The 21,444-nt window shown below is 32.5% G+C and overlaps 3 protein-coding genes across 3 annotated transcripts in view; 2 read left to right on the forward strand and 1 right to left on the reverse strand.

Annotated features, from left to right (window-relative positions):
* The window catches only part of LOC134711740 (abscission/NoCut checkpoint regulator-like), a 32,815-nt gene extending 26,512 nt beyond the window's left edge, over window positions 1-6,303 (forward strand). The window contains exons 7-11 of the mRNA XM_063572576.1: window positions 1,839-2,126; window positions 3,167-3,249; window positions 3,883-4,068; window positions 4,385-4,509; window positions 5,307-6,303. Coding sequence (XP_063428646.1) covers window positions 1,839-2,126; window positions 3,167-3,249; window positions 3,883-4,068; window positions 4,385-4,509; window positions 5,307-5,379 — 755 coding nt within the window. The 3' untranslated portion in view covers window positions 5,380-6,303. The remainder of the gene's footprint in view (window positions 1-1,838; window positions 2,127-3,166; window positions 3,250-3,882; window positions 4,069-4,384; window positions 4,510-5,306) is intronic.
* LOC134711744 (uncharacterized) overlaps window positions 1-21,444 on the reverse strand; it is a 405,579-nt gene that overhangs the window by 191,123 nt on the left and 193,012 nt on the right. The window lies entirely within an intron of this gene.
* LOC134709505 (uncharacterized) lies at window positions 12,660-14,432 on the forward strand. Its single transcript, XM_063569667.1, has 2 exons — window positions 12,660-13,319; window positions 14,169-14,432. The coding sequence occupies exons 1-2, from the start codon at window positions 12,713-12,715 to the stop codon at window positions 14,405-14,407; spliced, it is 846 nt and encodes a 281-aa protein (XP_063425737.1). The 5' UTR covers window positions 12,660-12,712; the 3' UTR covers window positions 14,408-14,432.

The following is a 21,444-nucleotide window of genomic DNA, read 5'->3' on the forward strand; positions in this document are numbered from 1 at the left end:
GAAAGATATTCGGCAAAATAACCGAGTAAACCACTTTCTTAAAATTCCATACAAACAAACTATTGTGTATGAGTTGCAAAGTCTGCTTGTATTGTGCATTATCGCCTAATTCTATCCGTATTCTCATCCAGATAAATTTCCTTTTTCCATTTTGCCCGAGTTGTGTTTTTGACGACCATTTTAACACGAATTAAAAGATGTACCAACAATTCCCCGTGTTTTTTACACATCATCCTAAGTTTCTATAGATTAGATTTCTACTTTCAAAAGTATTTATTGCAAACATATACCAACAATAAAGACTTGTGATAAAACTTAGTCTATTATATGTAATTAAATCGGTCAGATGCTTAAATTTTAAAGAAACAGAATATTTAAAAGTAAAGTAATTCATTTTTAAAGATTAACAATGAGCAATAACAAAAAAAGTTATTAACATTTTCTTCATCGGTCAGGCCATAAGTCTGGGCAGAGGCGAAGTTGGTAAGGTCAAGTTTTCTAACTCTTTAATTAACACTTTTTAAATGATCCGATTCTTATATCTCTATATTTTATGTCAGAATCTTCCTTGACATCAAATTTGAAGTCGATCCTTCAAAGAAAAAAAAGTTATAAACAATTTACATCGGTCAGGACATTAGTCACGGGAAAGATGTAGATGGTCAGGTCAAGTTTTCTTTTTTTTCCCTTGTATTATTGTATTAAATGTTTTAATCTGCCATGGTATTGAGTTTGTCTATCCTGTTAATAATAAAACAAAATCGCTGGTTCATTGCTGTCAGGATATAAGATCATATAAGAAGTTTCAAAGTTAATTTGGTCAGGGCAAGTTTTCTAACTCTTATAAATATGTTTTTCATTTTTTCCTTTTATTTATTAAAATATAAGTTCTCATCTTGCTTGGTTCCAAATTTCAAGTTAATCCTTCCAATAATAAAAAAAAAAAAGTATTTAGCATTTTCATTTCTGTCAGAACATTGTCAGGTTGTCAGGACATTCGTCAAACTCCGTACAGTAAATAATCGATTCCGTTCCGGAACTATTTTCCTTTACTCCATCAAGTATTCAGAAAAAGTTACTATAAAAATGTCACCTTAAAACCCAATAATTTTTGTTATAATTGTATCACTTTGTGATTGCAAAACCTGATGCATTGGCTTGAATATGTGAACGTTATTCGATAACGTCAGGAACGATAACTCGTGGCGTAACGTCATTCTGTATCGTGTTACCTTAAAGATCAAAAGTTCAAAACAGTGTTTTTTTCTTAATAATAGTACTTCCATTGGAGAGGAAAACTTTATAACCCCTGTCCATCCATCTTATTTTGTCAGGAAGTACAGAGCTTCTTGAAATTTGTTACTAGGCTGCATGCTTTACTAAGTGATGCATTTTCACATGCATTGCTAATCAACATCCTGTTTACTAAATACAATAAGTATTACAATTTATGAGATTTTAGTCACATTTTTCTCTGGATCTATGAATCAGAGGCCCCTGAAATTTAGTACCAACATTCTTGTAAGCATGCTATACTGATACATTTCCACATCAATTGCTCTTCAACTTAGTTTTTACTGAACAATTAGAATGTGAGGTATCATATAAGGGAAGATAGAACCTTTATTGGGACTCCAGGATTGGGTGTTTTTAAGCTCAGGATTTTAGGATTGACCTTTTTGGGATCCTGGAATTCTCTTTTTGAATTTTGGGATGTCTTTGAAATTTGGGACCCCAGGATTTTCGTGTTTTTAACCCCTCCCCTATCCCCTCTCATATGTGTGCAATAGCTCAACTTGTTTATACTTTCTTACATAATGTTTTTATTTCTTTTACAGAATCTGACAAACCAAGTAATGGAGAATCTAAAAAACCAAGTAACAATCTGAACAGGGAAGACTCACAAGAAACAGTGCCATATACAAAGAATATAGATAACACACAAACAACAGACACACGAACAAATGATGAGATTCCATTAGAAGAAATGCAGAGGTTGATAGCAGAGGCATCAAAAGAGTTAGATGTAGATGCACATAAAGCATTAGAAGATCTACAGAAAGACAAAGATATCATGAAAAGACTACAGGAAGTGAAAAATAAAAAGAAAGAGGATGTGAATAAAGGTACAAAAATTAATTATGAGCCATAATTCAAATTCTCATTTGAGATTTTTTATCACAAAAATCACAAACATAATTTGTAGACTTCTGAGTGTACATTTGAGACAACAAGCTCATAAGGCAGTTGATAGCATAATCAATGTTTGACTCTAAAATCTAAATGTTTATAAATTATTTGGCCCTGGATGACTAACAATAAGGAAGACATTATTTTACCTTTACTGTTGTTTGTATCATATATTGAATAATGGTTACCACCTGAATTACAAGCACTTCAACACATGTGTTTGGAACCACAGTTCTTGTTTGAAAGATCTGACTTTTAGGTTTTACTGTTTGGTTTTAAAAGTTTAGGTCAATCCTGAACCCAAATTGGTCTCAAGACTATCAGGAATACTGCTTATAATAATGGAAGTGTAGTGTTGTCAAAAGTGTTGCAGCAGGTATACTTTCAATTGGAGAATTAAAAAGAAGTCAAAATATTAAAATTAGAGAGCACTTTCTCTAATTTTTGTGCTATTTTCACATTTCCTGACCGGCATGAGAAAAATATTTCTCCTCACTAGTGAAAAATCTGTTCTCGGCAAATGATTAGTCGAAATTTGATTATGACGTCAAAATGTTTTGTTTTCTTCTCAATTTTTCTATTGTGACGTCATGAAAAAAGGCGACCTTGCCTGATGACGTCGCATATAAAGAGCATAATTTTCTAAAAATCTTTGAAAAAGAACGATAAAAAGCATTAGAGAAACAGATTCCGACACTATAACTTGTGTATTACGATATTTCTACACTCTCGACAGTTAAATTTTATTATTTAACTGTCTCGAGTGGAGAAATATCGTAATACACTTGTTGCAGTGTAAGAATATATATGTCCCCTGCTGCGTTCTGATGAAAATGTCTTTCATCTGTTTTCTATAGATTGAACTGTTTTGTGTGACTTAAAAAATATCTACCTTTTATTCATATTAAACATTTATAAATCATATACCAGATTTATAGTTAGAGTGATTAAAGGAAATAAGTTCTTTCTTTAACAGATACTGATGAAAAAAGTGCCGATGAAATATCTGATAGTGATAATGAGAATGAAGAAACATTGACTATGAATCTCATAAAACAAGTAGGTACACACATTAATTAATTGATTGCATGTTTTAAAAAATTAGAATTTCACAATGCATTTATAATTTGCTGGATACAAAAGCACTGAAAAAGCTTATGAGTATGTTCTTCAAGTAAAAAAGTTTTAAAATTGAAAGCTGTTCAAAAGGTTATACATAAAAGGAATTTTCTTAGCCTTACTATGTTAGTGAACTATGACAGTGTACCATAATGACAATATAGGCTTTTTATAATGACAATATAGGCTTTTTATAAAAAAAAATTATAAACAGTATTGCCTTATTATTTTGCTAAATGCTATATTGAGTAGAAAATAAACAGAATATTGAAGGATCCTATTATTCAGTATAAAAAATCTACCCATGTTTGTAAATTGAAATTGAGAGGGGAATAGATAGAAATTCATGGCAAATTATGACAGATACAAAATTGTGGATAATGGCACAGTTCAGTCATTAAATGTAAAATTACTAAAAAGAATAAATCACGTTATACCCTTTTCTTAGCACTTACTTACAGATTTAAGGCACAATTAATTTTATGGCTATGTCTCAAAAAACCTCTTCAGACTTATTTAAAAGCTGATTCTTTTAAAGGTATATAGTTTTCATGGATAAATTATTTTTTTCAGATATTAGAAGAAAACAAATTAGATGAAGCAGCAGCTAAGGATGGGGTAAACACTTCAGAGACAAGCTCTTTGAAGGAAGAAAAAAATAAAACATCTTCAAAGGATTCAAAGAAAAGTAAAGAAAAATCAAAGAAAGACGACAAGAAATCTAAGAAAGTACTGAATACAGAGCCAAAAAGACAACAGGTAAAATTTGATATAACACATTGGTGGGTGTTCCTTGGATTGCTTTACCTTGAGAATAACAAGTAAAGACGAAAAAAGAATATTTAAATTAAAATATTTTCACAAAAAAGTATACATGTATGAGTTATTTTGACTTATTTAGCGATTGCATAAAAATGTGTAAACATATTTCCTTTAAAAATAATATGTAGGAAGCATAATGATATTAATGTGTAAAACATTTTCTAAGAACTTACTACAAATCATATCTTACAGAAATTTGTTTTCATACTACATGCGAGCATGCTATACTATAACTTTTCTGTTATTCTTTGAGGTGGAGGAAAACAATAGTGATGTTGATGATGATGATGAGTTGCCATATTGTGTGATGTGTACAGAAGATGCTTCAATGCGTTGCCATGGCTGTGACCTGGACCTATATTGTGACAGATGTTGGAAGTAAGATTTTTCATAACCAAATTAAAAATTAAAAAGTTCTGAAAACAGTAAATGATATTTAGATGTAACTTGTTACACGTGACTCAGTCACTCTTAAGTTTTCATATAAATTATGGCATTGGTCTACCAGGTACTAGCAATAACTAGCTTGTCATCTAAAATACTGATTTTAGACATGTGACTCAGTCACTCTTAAGTTTTCATATAAATTATGGCATTGGTCTACCAGGTACTAGCAATAACAATTTGTCATCTAAAATATTGATTTTAGATATGGTGAAGTTTTTAAGTTTAAGTCCATTTTTTCAGAAACCCTGGATGTTTATTCAATAATTGAAGGTAACTAGACTTGTGTTTAGTCTCATTGCCAGGGTAGTCATGGTGATTTATTGTCCTGCATACCTTTGACTCATGTCACAAAGTACAAGACATTGGATGCTTATCAAGCAGTGGTGGTGTTTGCTCTTTGTATAATTATTGATAATGATTTATATTTGAAAAGGAAGAAGCAATAGGATATTTCATATCTTATGCTATGACACTTGTCTAGTGTCCTTGACATTATTTCATGGTTTCAGTGCTGTTAAATTTATTTGCTTACAAAAGTAGGGATGCTAAGTTTGGCTTCTTTACCTCCATGTATGATATTTCATATTTGAAAAAAAGAATCAACAGAAACTTCATATCTTGTATGCAGATGCTTTGATTAATTTTGATTCTATTTCAGAATTGGTGACAATCGGGTGACATCATATGAAACTCCTTCATACCTGTAATACAATTATTTTTCTTTTCAGAGAGAGTCATGTCCAGTTTGAAATGGATGATCATGTGACCTCAAAATATATTCAGAAGAAAGGAAGGACTTAGCAACATTATACTCATTTATACATTATCTGCCATGGCATTTTTATTATGCAAATCTTTACATTTGCTTGTTTAGGATATGATATAGCATAAGATTTCAAAGATACAATGGTTTTCTCAAATATCATTGATGACGCCACTTGTATTCATTGCCAATGATAAACAAGTCCAGAATATGTGAATTAGACACTGATATGCAAAGGGAGATAACTTTATTTTAAATTTTTATGAATTCTGAAGATTGCATAATACAATTGTTTTCCAGTAAGCTATAATAGTATCAATTTTTTCTCTCTTTTTTTTTACACATTTTTAGTGGTCTCCCTTACCTTTCAATACATGCCATGTCAATGTTTAGAAAAGAATTCTAAGTATTTTAATTGGCAAAAGAAATTAATTAAGAGAAATGAATTCTCTTCATTCAATAGAAAAGTCAACAAGGATCTTAAATAACAAATATCAGATGCACACCACAACCAATTAGTATAGGTCATACTCTTTAATTTTAAATTTCATTTCTATGTCTGCTACCATGTTACGCAATTGTTAATTGTTACCTAAATGCTGTTTTAATGTTTCCTATCCAAATCTTAAATGACAAGTGTAAGCTATTTTTGCATCTGTTGTATATCCATAGTTTTCATACTCATTATTTAAAATTGATAAAAAATAAATCTCCTCTAAATCCACAGAGTCCCTTAAAGCCAACTTAATCACAATTATTTTAACATTGTGTAGTTTCAGAGCTAAGCATATATTTTCCGTCTGATGTATTAAAAAATGTCTGTTGTTACTGAAAAAAATACATATTAGAAACTTGAAAAATCTTTTATGGCCTTCTGTTTGTATTTTTTGCTAAGATTAGTTTATAGATTTTGTACAAGTATTGGCAAAGTTCACAAGAATTCCATTTTTAAATTAGTTGAATTTTCTTTTACCTAATTATGATTGCCATTGAATTCAAATAATTTTATGAAAATATGATATTTCTTCTCTGTTGTCTGCACTTTTTTGAAGATATTGAGTTATATTTTGATTGTATGTATAACTATCATTAGCAATTCACCTACATATTACAGTCTTTTTACAATTTGTCTATCTTTTGATCTAAATATTTAAATTAATATTAAATTTTGTGAGATTTTTTTTATTTCAGTTTTTATCTTGCAAATATTAAGGATTGTTTGACCTATTATTCCTCCAAGATTAGAAAATTTGCATGAAATTATGGATTTCATAACACTAAGGATTGGATATTGCTGGATATCAACTGGAATTATTCAGTTACAATATAAAGTGCTTAGTATTATTATTTAAATTAAAAGATGAGAGTTGCTATGGAGCGCTATCCAAGCATTGTCTACAAAACTTAGTATTTTGATAGGTCTTATCAGTCATAAATATACTGATAGCCTTTACCAAAAATTCCATTTACATTTTTCTTGACTCAGCATTTTAAGCTCACCTGGCCTGAAAGGCCAAGTGAGCTTTTCTCATCACTTGGCGTCCGGCGTCTGTTGTTGTTAACTTTTACAAAAATCTTCTCCTCTGAAACTACTGGGCCAAATTAAACCAAACTTGGCCACAATCATCATTGATGTATCTAGATTAAAATTTGTGTTTTTTGACCCGGCCAACCAACCAAGATGGCCGCCATAGCAAAAAATAGAACATAGGAGTAAAATGCAGTTTTTGGCTTATAACTCAAAAACCAAAGCATTTAGAGCAAATCTGATCAAGATCTATCTGCCCTGTAATTTTCAGATGAATCAGACAACTTGTTGTTTGGTTGCTGCCCCTGAATTAGTAATTTTAAGGAAATTTTGCTGATTTTGGTTATTATCTTGAATATTATTATAGATAGAGATAAACTGTAAATAGCAATAATGTTCAGCAAAGTCAGATTTACAAATAAGTCAACATGACCAAAATGGTCAGTTGACCCCTTTAGGAGTTATTGCCCTTTATAGTCAATTTTTAACCATTTTTCGTAAATCTTAGTAATCTTTTACAAAAACCTTCTCTGAAACTACTGGGCTAAATCAATTCAAACTTGGCCACAATCATCATTGGGGTATCTTGTTTAAAAAATATGTCAGGTGACCAGGCCATTAACCAAGATGGCCGCCACGGCTAAAATAGAACATAGGGGTAAAATGCAGTTTTTGGCTTATACCTCAAAAACCAAAGCATTTGGAGGAAATCGGACAGTGGGTAAAATTGATAAACAGGTCAAGATCTATGCCCTGAAATTTTCAGATGAATCAGACAACCCTTTGTTAGGTTGCGGCCCCTGAATTGGTAATTTTAAGGAAATTTTGCTGTTTTTGGTTATTATCTTGAATATTATTTTAGATAGGGATAAACGTTAAACAGCAAAAATGTTCAGCAAAGTAAGATCTACAAATAAGTCAACATTACTCAAATGGTCAGTTGACCCCTTTAGGAGTTATTGCCCTTTAAAGTCAATTTTTAACAATTTTCATAAAATTTGTAAATTTTTACCAGCATTTTCCACTGAAACTACTGGGCCAAGTTCATTATAGATAGCGATAATTGTAAGCAGCAAGAATGTTCAGTAAAGTAAGATGTACAAACACATCACCATCACCAAAACACAATTTTGTCATGAATTCATCTGCTTCCTTTGTTTAATACTCACATAGACCAAGATGAGCGACACAGGCTCTTTAGAGCCTTTAGTTATGATTTATTAGATATCGTATAATCGAAGAGGAATATATCCAAGAATGTGATGTAGAAATAATGGAATTAGTTTTTTTTATATTTTGTTATTATTTATTAAATCTCAGTTTTATTCTACTGTTATAATTTTTTGTTAAACTATAAAATCCAGTCTTTAGTTGTATGCAGTAAACATTATAACTGTTTTGTATATATTTTGTATGATTTATAAATATGAGAAAAGATTGACCTGTGATTTTAATAGTAATATTTATTTATACCAAGCTGACCTATCCTCCTTTGTGTTTTTTTAAAATATGAATAAAGATTAAGCTTCGGTTTTTCAGAACAGTGGTGGATCCTATCAGTTTTATTTTCATGCATCAAAGATGTCTTAAAAGCGAGTCTTATATGTGATGTTTCCAACAGCAGTGTCTGTGGCGTCAAAAATGTTTTTTTCAATGTGTGTTTTAAGTTAGGTCAATGTCAAGATCTAGGACTCACTAGATCAATTATATTTGGTATGCAGTTGTATATGCATTGGCACATCTAATTTCCATATAGATCATTTGGCCTTGTACCTTCATGGTCTATTGACTTTTAAACTTTTGCTTAGTTAACATGAGTTTATGATCAGGTCAGTTTAAGAAGGACCATCTTAGTAGGTCAACTAACTCCACTGTATTTGATATGCAGATGTATAAGCATTGATACATATCATCTACATGGAGAGTATTTTCCAAGCTCTCTTCGTCTTGGTCTATTGTCTCTAAAACTTTAGCTTAGTTTACATTATAGTTTGTGATAAGATCAGTTTGAAGGAAATTGTTATTGGTGGGTCAATGATATTTGGTATGCATATGTATTAGCACATCTCATTCCCATGGTGATTGTCTGGCCCCCCTCAGTCATGGTTCATTGACTGAATATTTTTCATTATTCACATGTTAAAACTTGTGAATTGATCAGTTTAAAATGAACAGCTAATGTAAAGTCAATGATATTTAGTAGGCATTTGAAGTGGCATTTGCAAATCTCATTTCCATGTAGATTGTATTCCCCTCTCATCATGGTTCATTGACTTTGAAACTTTTACATAGCTATATAGTTTACAATTTACAGTTTGGTAATAGATATAGGAAGATGTGGTATGAGTGCTAATGTCTAGTAATGATACAACTCTCTATCCAAGTCACAATTTATAAAAGTTAACCATTAAAGGTCAAGGTATGGCCTTCAACACTGAGCATTGGCTCACACCAAACAGAAAGCCATAAACAATATTTGTGTAAAATCATTCAAACTGGAAAACCAACGGTATAATCTATATAAAAAGGTTAGTTTAATGAGAACCACTTATAATTAGTCCATGGTATTTGGTAGGATGTTGTATATGCATTGGTATATCTAATTTCCATAGAGTACTTTCCGTCATAGTTTATTAGCTGAATGAGATGCATTTTTTCCAGCTAGATATCAAATTAAATATTTTAATTTCAACATTTGCAATATACCATCAAAATTACAAAAACTACAGGGGATATATCTATTTGTCAACAACGAGTCAAGAATTATAAATTAGTATGACCAGAGTCTTCGACTGTCTCGGCATTTAAGTTATTGCCCTTAAGTCATGATTTTTCGGAATTTTTCATCTTTGCCTTTTATTTTTAAAACTATAATCCAGTAAAGAAAATAACAAGAAAAAATTATCAGTGTCTTGCTACAAACATGCCACTATGGTGGGATTCTCAGTCGACTCTTTTATGGCGTTTTTGCCTCTCATGATATTTTTTACATTTTTTTCTCTGCAAGCTATAACGAGAAATAGAAACTTTAAAAAAGATGTCTGATCAGTAGAATAAGACCTACAAATACGTCAACAAGTTGAAAAAATGTATTGTTCCTTGTCTCTTTATACTGTAAGGATAAAGAGAACTGCAGCAAAATAGAAAAGAAAAGAAGAACAACCATCGATGCAGTATGAATAATATATTTACACGAGGGATAAAAGAAATCCAATTAATGCACCTTCTGGTACTTTTTAGTTGGAGAGAAAACGGACAACTTTTATAAATAACCTTCAAACTAATCACATTCTGAATTTGCATATTATCTTTTAAGATTTACAAGCAATCTTCAGGGGCGGATCCAGGATTTCAAGTTAGGGAGGGCGCAAATGTTTTATATTTTCCTAAATATTTAAGAGGCGGATACATTCAATAAAAAAAAGGTGGAGCTTCAGCCATGGAATAACGTGAACATGAATATTATATACCATGGCTGAAGCTCCGCCTTTTTTCCTTTGAATTCTAGTTGAGTTGCATATTTAATTAGCAAAGTATGGTACATCATTAATTTGCATATAATATACCATGGTTTTCCCTCACCACACTTTTTAAGCAAATTGTTCCATAAAAACATCAAACGAAAAAATCCAATTTATGTTACAATAAATTATGTGTACCCCAATCTCAAGAAACCTTTTTCAAACTATATAGGATTGTTACGAATTCCCCTAATTTTGGAAACAACAACTAAATGTTTCTTCTTTAAGTTGTGAAAAAAAATGAAATGTGAAACTATCATTTTCTTTGCGAAGATCCAATTAAATTCGATTTAAAAAAGGGGGTACCTATAGAAAAAGGAATGAATATCGGCTACAAATATCTGTGCGATCAATTAGGGGGATCGTACACTATCTACGCTCCCTGGATCCGCTACTGTGTGTTAAGAGAGAGCCATATCTCTTGCACGTTAAAGATACCCTTGTAGATTTCGAAAAAGAGTAGGCTAATGCCGCTACAAGGCAGCAATCGCACCCGCAAAGTGGAGAGGGATTAATATAAGTTGCAAAACTTGTTTCCCAATCCACTCTAAATAAATATGTTTAAACTAAACTGTTTAAATACAGCGTTTTATCATTAAAATTGTGTTTTAAAAAATAATCTAATAATCGAATTAATAAAATAACGGAAGAAAGCAGTTTGTACGAAAACTAGAAATGTATAAATATACATTTTTCAATGAGATGAAAATTCTGTAAAATATGATTAATTTGTATGATACTTGAAAACAAAAAAAAACAATTCTTACCGTCATTAGAGTAATTATTTAATCCTTGTCCGACGCTGGAATCCGATATTTTCGTTAACCTCAGTCTGATCACAGGGACTCGGTTAGCAGATTTAAATTTTGTAAATCAATGTTTTTAATTTATTTTTTATTATTTCCTGTCTATTTGCATTACTATATTAACGTATTTAAAGTTGCCATCACTATTTCTTTGTTTTCTAGCAATGTACAGTTATGGCAACTTTAAATACGTTAAAATAGTAATGCAAATAGACAGGAAATAATAAAAAATAAATTAAAAACCATTGATTTACAAAATTTTAATCTGCTAACCGAGTCCCTGTGAGTCTGATGACATTATGAAAGTACTTGCGCAAACAACCATACACGGGGCGCAAAACTAAATGAAATCGGGAAAATCTGACATTTTCTTTCCTTTTTGCAAATTCAGGGGTTCAATTATATGAAAGACACAGAAGATCATACACGAGGCGCAAAAGTGACTTGCGCGAGCTTCCATTTCATTGGATAAAACTGTAACGTGATCAATTTCCAATCATTAGTTGAAGGTCTTGAAGCTGTCAATCATTTTATTTATATTACAAATTTTATATACCATGTGTCTTACTCATTACCATATTTAAACAAACTCATCCTTCGGATTCGTTTGTTTAAATAGGTTAACTCGTAAAAACCATGGTATATATAGTACTTGCTTTTGTTTAAGAATTGAATGCTTCTTTTTGTAAATTTATTGGGTGGTAAAAGCGTTGACCGAAGTACATTTTGTATGAAGCGCGGATCGATCGAAGCGCTTCATTCTAAAAATGTACGCACGGTCAATGCTTTTACAACCCTATAAAGTTTCAAAAAGAAGTATTCAATACTTATAATTACATTTTTTTAGCTAAAATCATGAAAACACGATTTTTATCCAATTTTATTTAATTCACCGGTGCACTTTTTTGTGGGACCTCGTGTCATCATGCATGATAAATGTTATTGTCTGATGCAATTGTTTACGGAATAACATGTTAGCCAATCAGAATAACGTATTATAATGAAACTTACATCTAATGTAATTATTATGAAATGAAAATAAATGAAGATCTTGGCCTTTTAGTACGTTTAAAAGTTTCCTAAATATTTAAGAGGCGGATACATTTAAAAAAAAAAAAAGTGGAGCTTCAGCCATGGAATAACATGAACATGAATACCCCGGTATGTTATACCATGGCTGAAGCTCCGCCTTTTTTCCTTTGATTTTTAGTTGAGTTGCATATTTAATTAGCCGCAAAGTATGGTACAACATTAATTTGCATATAATATACCATGATTTTCCCTCACCACACTTTTTAAGCAAATTATTTCATAAAAACATCAAAGGAAAAAATCCAATTTATGTTACAATACTTGTTGAATCCTTAATAGTTCAATACTTGATTGAAGACTTCAAGTGAGTCGTACGCTGTCGACAGATTAGATAATACCATGATACGTCACAGTCAAAACAGTCACGTTGCCGAATCAACTCGGCAACGTTTCTTTTGTTGTTGAACCGAGCAATGGTAAAGATATGGGAAATCAACTGTCATCGTGCAAAACGACAAAGACAAAGGATGTGCTTGTACCTAAATCAGAAATTTCAAACGGCGGCAACGATGAAAAATCAATTGAACAGAAAAAACAAACAATTAGATTAATCAGACCAAGGAGACGATTGAATTGCTCTACTACCGACTATGTTGAGAGTCCATTTCATCCAAAATCAAAACCGATAAGATTCGGCCATTTGATTCTCAGTGATATAGATAGACGGATCCAAAAAGGATTGGAGAATTTACAGTTAGATCGGGAACATGATGGTGAAGCATTCAACATTCCACATTTCCTTCGATATTATGCCAACAGTCTGCGTGGCATGAAAATATATTTAAAATATCAATCATCGAATATTTCGGAAAATCAATCAGAAAGATTTCCAGAGTCGTCATATCTTATCGAACATGTCAAATATCTAAAGGTATTTTTAATTTGTCACCCGGCGAAAAGGGGAGACCCATTCGTCATGATAAAGGAGAGCCAAGGAAATCATATCAAGAAAATGTTACGAAAGTCAAGACAGAGAGAATTGTATCCCAGGATTCAAATCGTCAGTGGGAAATCGTACACTATGTTTATGGGTAAGTTGCACGATGCATGAATTTAGATTAAGTCTATAGTTCAGCTGGAACTATATTACTATTAACAAATAGAATCATTGTCGTAACAGCTTGGACAACCGCAAAACTTATGTTGGTAATACTACCATGCTGAGTCATATGTAGTTATGTCCGATAGCTAAGATGGTAATTATCTGTGGATTGGACAAAACATATTCCTGTTCGTCTAAACATTATTAAGAAATGCAGTTTTAATGTAAAACATGTAAATGGTGAGATACTTGATTATAGTATATTACAAGAATGTACATGTACACACAAATACTTAAAAATGGTGACACTCTACATGAAACCATCACATTGGAATGGATTCATCAACTCCGATTCCCTAGTTAGGTTAAGTTTCCTCAGCTTTTTCTACAATCCGATATTTTTATGGCAATACGTGTAATAATCACTTTGAACAACACTAGATAATATTACAAGGTGAACTGGTGTTTCAATAAATAAAACTCTGCCAAATACAAAGGTAACAAGGTGTCATTGAATAGAAATGCATTTATAAAACTGAATTAAATGTAAGAAATATTTTGGAATATTATTAACAGTGAAAATAAATATTACATTGTCTGTTCTGTAGGCACACATTTTTTTTGGTTCCAGATGGAGGACGTACTATAGCGTTTCATTCATAACTTAGTTTCCAGAGGAAGTTCACAACTTGATATACGTTGACAAATTATTAATTTCAAATTATCTAAGTTGTCCTTGCTATATCAGATTATGACAAAAACACCAACTTACATTTTCTAGGTAGAATTTTTCAAATTTGAAAAGAAGATGTAGATTTTTTTTTATATTTTTGTTAAGGCAAAGAATTTATGCTAATGTTGCATCCTCCACCAAGAGAGGCATGCCCTGGAGATTTTGTAGAAGGTAATGGAGAAAGACCTATAGCGATGGGACATTATACCAGAATGTTGGATACAAACCCACAAGTTATCCTGGAGTGGGAGGCTTACGTATACCACTGGTACAATGAAGTCACCGGACCTCCTTTTTTGGTTGAAGAACTGATGGAGTTAGGTTATCCAGAGGTTGTAATCTAATCAAGACGAGTCCTCGTTTTAATTTGATATTTGATAGTTTGTACTTTCTGTTCTCTAAAAATTATATATTATATTATATGAAGTATTTTAATAACAAAAATTAAATGCATTTGATAAATAAGTATAGTTTCAAGTCTTTGTTGAAAAAGTTGGTTATTTGTGTATATGTGTTTGTCCAACAATCACTAGGCACAAATGATGGATTCGATCTCATGTTTACAATGGTCGCCTATATACTTACAACAAAAGAAAAAAATAAGGCGATATCAATACACCGGAATAACCTCAAGGTCATTCGCTGTAAATAGAAACAATCAAGATAGGAAAGCGTTTTTCGACTATGGCGTTTAAAATGCAATTAAATACAAAAATCAAAATTATGAAATCTTAAATTCTGCTTTATATTAATGTTTTGTAACTCTTCTTCTTCTCCGAAATGATCGGCAGATCAGCAAACGTCATCAAGGAAGCAACCTAACAAAAAGAGTGAAAAAGGCGATATAAGCTGAGTAAAATTAATCAAAATGCAATCAAATAAAGCATGTGTACAATATAAGGGTTTCACCCCATTACATCGTATACTTACCTCTGAAAGACAAAGCTTGTTTTGTTACGAGTTATGTCTGGAAAACAATTTTTTGGTGTTTTTGCTTTTTGTTTTGCTTTTGCATTGTTTTGGTATAAATCATTTTATGAGGAAAAGTGGGGATACCATGAAATAGATTTTTCAAATCTATAAAATGCGAAATACCTTCATTGTTTAGTAAATATAAAGCAACAACTTGTTGACACATACAACAGTCATATATGAATCATAGGAGATGCAGTGTATACATAAATCAAACAGCAAGCCAACAACACACGACTGAATGGTATGAAATTTGCTGTTTTTGTTTGTTTGTTGTATTATTTTAGGAGAATCTCAGTGTTAAAATATTCACTTCTGTCCACGTGCAAGTGGTGGAGTTTCAAAAAAAATAGTCTGACTTTTATTGATATGAAAAAAGAATTAATCCAGAAAGCCGTGACGGAGTTTTTCTTTTCTTTTCTGTTTGATCATTTTCCTCTTCGTTTAGTTTTTGCTTATTTGTATGTGTCTGCAGAAAACTAGTAAGACTAACGCAGGTAGAGCTGCGCTAATTTTTCAAAATTGTGTGTGCGTTAATTCCTTTGTGTTTTGTTTCGCTTGTAACCACTAAGAAGGTATATAGATTATTTCGGGTCCGGTCACAAAGAACATACAAGAAAGAAGTACATATTTTAGACAAAATGTAGTTCCTACGAGTAGCTGTAATTTTGTGCAAAAGTGAAAGACAATGGGTAATGAATTGATACAAATTGAAAGGCTCCACGTCACAGTGTGACTGTAGAACCCGTGACGGAAGTTTCTCGTGAATGATGAAATAGATATATGAAAATATGATGGGTCCAATGTTTGCCTTGTTGCCCAAATCGGAAGTACCTGTTCTTATACTATCCACTTTTCGGAGACCAGTGTGATCTACCATGTAATATTTTTCTTTTTTCCATCACAGTCAAGTCGGGATCAGATAATTTGGCTATCAAATAAATGCCACTATGTTTTAACTTTAAGTCGAAATAGTCATCAATGCTTAAGATTGCATAGTGGTTTAATTTAGAAAACACATTTGAAGCAAGTGCGTGTCTGCAATTCTATATCATTCGTGTTTTTTCTCTCCTTCTCTCACAAAAATACAAATAAAAGCTAATGTTTAAGTAGACTTGAGGTGAATTTCTAACACAATGGCTTTAATTTGCATGTAATATTTGCCACTGGACGTTAAGCAAAAACAATCAAATCAATCCACTACACTTGATGGAAAGAAACACTCGCAGTGCTTAGTCTATCCGATTTATATGATATTTTTGTCAGCAGTTAGTGCACATGGAAAATTAAGTACTGCGTGAATAAAAGTAGATGAGAGGTCCTTGTCAATGAGAAAAAAAAGGGGGGGGATAACCATTTATATATGATAAACGACCTTTCACGACAACGTACCTGACGTGGGACACACACACGTTAAATAAAATGTAAATGGGATGATTATAAAGCTAATTTTTTTAAATGTTATTATTAACACCCCCTTCTATCGTTCGTCCTAAACAGGACAGAAAAAGGACTACTAGTAGCTAAGATTTAAGCCTTACGCCACATCGAACGTACGGGTTAAATGCCGTCCCGTTCAGGGTGATGTTCCCAACAACTCTAGACTGTGGTTTGAAATCATCGCATGCAGTGCACACTTAAATGTATAGATTATTCAATGAAAAGGGTGTACTATATCGAATTATTGCAAAATTTGTGTTTGTTATTACGAAAAAGCCCTGACAAAGACTCATTTTATGATTGAGTTGGTGTTTTAGATTTTTAGGGATTATTAGATTTTAATCTATGTAGAGCACAACTTCAAAAAACAAGAAAAACGCCACAAGCCGCTAACGTATACTATACGTATATAACCAACCAGATTTTTGCCAATACCTTCTCTGAGGAAACTTTGCAAAATGGGTAGTATATAAGGGTTTCAAACCCATTACATCGTATGCTTACCTCTGATAGACGAAGCTTGTTTTGTTACGAGTTATGTCTGGAAAACCATTTTTTTGGTGTTTTTTGCTTTTTGTTTTGCGTTTGCATTGTTTTGGTTCAAATTATTTTATGAAGAAAAGGGGGATACCTTGAAATAGATTTTCAAATGATAAACATCAGCTATAAAAGGCGAAATACTTTCATTGTTTAGTAAATGAGCAACAACGTTGTTGACACATAAAACAGTCATATCAATCATAGGAGGTGCATTGATAGATCAATCAAACCAACAACTCAAAACTGAACGGTATGAAATTCGCTGTTTTTTTGTTTGTTGTATTATTTTAGGAGAATCTCAGTGTTAAAATATTCACTTCTGTCAACGTGCAAGTGGTGGAGTTTCAAAAAAATAGTCTGACTATTGTTGATATGAAAAAAGAATTAATCCAGAAAGCCGTGACGGAGTATTTTTCTTTTCTGTTTTGGTCATTTTCCTCTTCGTTTAGTTTTTGCTTATTTGTATGTGTCTGCAGAAAACTTTTAGTACACATTTTAGACAAAATGTCGTTCCTATGAGTAGCTGTTACTTTGTGCAAAAGTAAAGACAATGGGCAATAAAATTGAGAATGGAAATGGGGAATGTGTCAAAGAGACAACAACCCGACCAAATAAAAAAACAACAGCAGAAGGTCACCAACAGGTCTTCAATGTAGCGAGAAATGAATTGATACAAATTGAAAGGCTCCACGTTACAGGATGACGGTAGAACCCGTGACGGAAGTTTCACGTGAATAATGAAATAAATATTTGAAAGTATGATGTGTTTGCCTTGTTGCCCAAATCGGAAGTACCTGTTCTTATACTATCCACTTTTCGGGGACCAGTGTGCCCTACCATGTAATATGTTTCTTTTTTCCATCACAGTCAAGTCGGGATAAGATAATTTGGCTATCAAATAAATGCCACTATGTTTTAACTTAAGTCGAAAAAGTCATCAATGCTTAAGATTGCATAGTGGTTTTATTTAAGAAAACACACTTGAAGCAAGTGCGTGTCTGCAATTCTATATCATTCGTGTTTTTTCTCTCCTTCTCTCACAAAAATACAAATAAAAGCTAATGTTTAAGTAGACTTGAGGTGAATTTCTAACACAATGGCTTTAATTTGCATGGAATATTTGCCACTGGACGTTAAGCAAAAACAATCAAATCAATCCACTACACTTGATGGAAAGAAACACTCGCAGTGCTTAGTCTATCCGATTTATATGATATTTTTGTCAGCAGTTAGTGCACATGGAAAATTAAGTACTGCATGAATAAAAGGAGATGAGAGGTCCTTGTCAATGAGAAAAAAAGGGGGGGGGGGGGCATAACCATTTAGATATGATAAACGACCTTTCACGACAACGTACCTGACGTGGGACACACACACGTTAAATAAAATGTAAAAGGGATGATTATAATGCTCATTTTTTTAAATGTTATTATTAACACCACCCTTCTATCGTTCATCCTAAACAAGACAAAAAAAGGACTACTAGTAGCTAAGATTTAAGCCTTACGCCACATCGAACGTACGGGTTTAATTCCGTTCCGTTCAGGGCGATGTTCCCAACAGCTCTAGACTGTGGTTTGAAATCATAGCATGCAGTGCACACTTAAATGTATAGATTATTCAATGAAAAGGGTGTACTATATCGAATTTTTGCAAAATTTGTGTTTGATATTACGAAAAAGCCCTGACAAAGACTCATTTTATGATTGAGTCGGTGTTTTAGATTTTTAGGGATTATTAGATTTTAATCTATGTAGAGCACAACTTCAAAAAACAAGAAAAACGCCACAAGCCGCAAACGTATATTATACGTATATAACCAACCAGATTTTTGCCAATACCTTCTCTGAGGAAACTTTGCAAAATGGGTAGTATATAAGGGTTTCAAACCCATTACATCGTATGCTTACCTCTGATAGACGAAGCTTGTTTTGTTACGAGTTATGTCTGGAAAACAATTTTTTGGTGTTTTTTGCTTTTTGTTTTGCGTTTGCATGGTTTTGGTTCAAATTATTTTATGAAGAAAAGGGGGATACCTTGAAATAGATTTTTGGTGTTTTTTGCTTTTTGTTTTGCGTTTGCATGGTTTTGGTTCAAATTATTTTATGAAGAAAAGGGGGATACCTTGAAATAGATTTTCAAATGATAAACATCAGCTATAAAAGGCGAAATACTTTCATTGTTTAGTAAATGAGCAACAACGTTGTTGACACATAAAACAGTCATATCAATCATAGGAGGTGCAGTGTATAGATCAATCAAACCAACAACTCAAAACTGAACGGTATGAAATTCTCTGTTTTTTTGTTTGTTGATTTATTTTAGGAGAATCTCAGTGTTAAAATATTCACTTCTGTCAACGTGCAAGTGGTGGAGTTTCCAAAAAATAGTCTGACTATTGTTGATATGAAAAAAGAATTATCCAGAAAGCCGTGACGGAGTATTTTTCTTTTCTGTTTTGGTCATTTTCCTCTTCGCTTAGTTTTTGCTTATTTGTATGTGTCTGCAGAAAACTTTTAGTACACATTTTAGACAAAATGTAGTTCCTACGAGTAGCTGTTACTTTGTGCAAAAGTAAAGACAATGGGCAATAACATTGAGAATGGAAATGGGGAATGTGTCAAAGAGACAACAACCCGACCAAATAAAAAAACAACAGCAGAAGGTCACCAACAGGTCTTCAATGTAGCGAGAAATGAATTGATACAAATTGAAAGGCTCCACGTTACAGGATGACGGTAGAACCCGTGACGGAAGTTTCACGTGAATAATGAAATAAATATTTGAAAGTATGATGTGTTTGCCTTGTTGCCCAAATCGGAAGTACCTGTTCTTATACTATCCACTTTTCGGGGACCAGTGTGCCCTACCATGTAATATGTTTCTTTTTTCCATCACAGTCAAGTCGGGATCAGATAATTTGGCTATCAAATAAATGCCACTATGTTTTAACTTAAGTCGAAAAAGTCATCAATGCTTAAGATTGCATAGTGGTTTTATTTTAGAAAACACATTTGAAGCAAGTGCGTGTCTGCAATTCTATATCATTCGTGTTTTTTCTCTCCTTCTCTCACAAAAATACAAATAAAAGCTAATGTTTAAGTAGACTTGAGGTGAATTTCTAACACAATGGCTTTAATTTGCATGGAATATTTGCCACTGGACGTTAAGCAAAAACAATCAAATCAATCCACTACACTTGATGGAAAGAAACACTCGCAGTGCTTAGTCTATCCGATTTATATGATATTTTTGTCAGCAGTTAGTGCACATGGAAAATTAAGTACTGCGTGAATAAAAGGAGATGAGAGGTCCTTGTCAATGAGAAAAAAAGGGGGGGGGGGCATAACCATTTAGATATGATAAACGACCTTTCACGACAACGTACCTGACGTGGGACACACACACGTTAAATAAAATGTAAATGGGATGATTATAAAGCTATTTTTTTTAAATGTTATTATTAACACCCCCTTCTATCGTTCATCCTAAACAAGACAGAAAAAGGACTAGTAGTAGCTAAGATTTAAGCCTTACGCCACATCGAACGTACGGGTTTAATTCCCTTCCGTTCAGGGCGATGTTCCCAACAGCTCTAGACTGTGGTTTAAAATCATAGCATGCAGTGCACACTTAAATGTATAGATTATTCAATGTAAAGGGTGTACTATATCGAATTTTTGCAAAATTTGTGTTTGATATTACGAAAAAGCCCTGACAAAGACTCATTTTATGATTGAGTCGGTGTTTTAGATTTTTAGGGATTATTAGATTTTAATCTATGTAGAGCACAACTTCAAAAAACAAGAAAAACGCCACAAGCCGCAAACGTATACTATACGTATATAACCAACCAGATTTTTGCCAATACCTTCTCTGAGGAAACTTTGCAAAATGGGTAGTATATAAGGGTTTCAAACCCATTACATCGTATGCTTACCTCTGATAGACGAAGCTTGTTTTGTTACGAGTTATGTCTGGAAAACAATTTTTTTGTGTTTTTTGCTTTTTGTTTTGCGTTTGCATGGTTTTGGTTCAAATTATTTTATGAAGAAAAGGGGGATACCTTGAAATAGATTTTCAAATGATAAACATCAGCTATAAAAGGCGAAATACTTTCATTGTTTAGTAAATGAGCAACAACGTTGTTGACACATAAAACAGTCATATCAATCATAGGAGGTGCAGTGTATAGATCAATCAAACCAACAACTCAAAACTGAACGGTATGAAATTCTCTGTTTTTTTGTTTGTTGTATTATTTTAGGAGAATCTCAGTGTTAAAATATTCACTTCTGTCAACGTGCAAGTGGTGGAGTTTCCAAAAAATAGTCTGACTATTGTTGATATGAAAAAAGAATTATCCAGAAAGCCGTGACGGAGTATTTTTCTTTTCTGTTTTGGTCATTTTCCTCTTCGCTTAGTTTTT

This window comes from Mytilus trossulus, chromosome 3 (assembly GCF_036588685.1).
Source record: "Mytilus trossulus isolate FHL-02 chromosome 3, PNRI_Mtr1.1.1.hap1, whole genome shotgun sequence".
Classification (NCBI taxonomy): domain Eukaryota; kingdom Metazoa; phylum Mollusca; class Bivalvia; order Mytilida; family Mytilidae; genus Mytilus; species Mytilus trossulus.

Coding starts and splice junctions, on each gene's coding strand:
- LOC134709505 (XM_063569667.1), top strand. CDS start 12,713: ATGGGAAATCAACTGTCATCGTGCAAAACGACAAAGACAAAGGATGTG. Junction 13,320..14,168: donor ATCGTACACTATGTTTATGG/GTAAGTTGCACG, acceptor ATTTTTGTTAAG/GCAAAGAATTTATGCTAATG.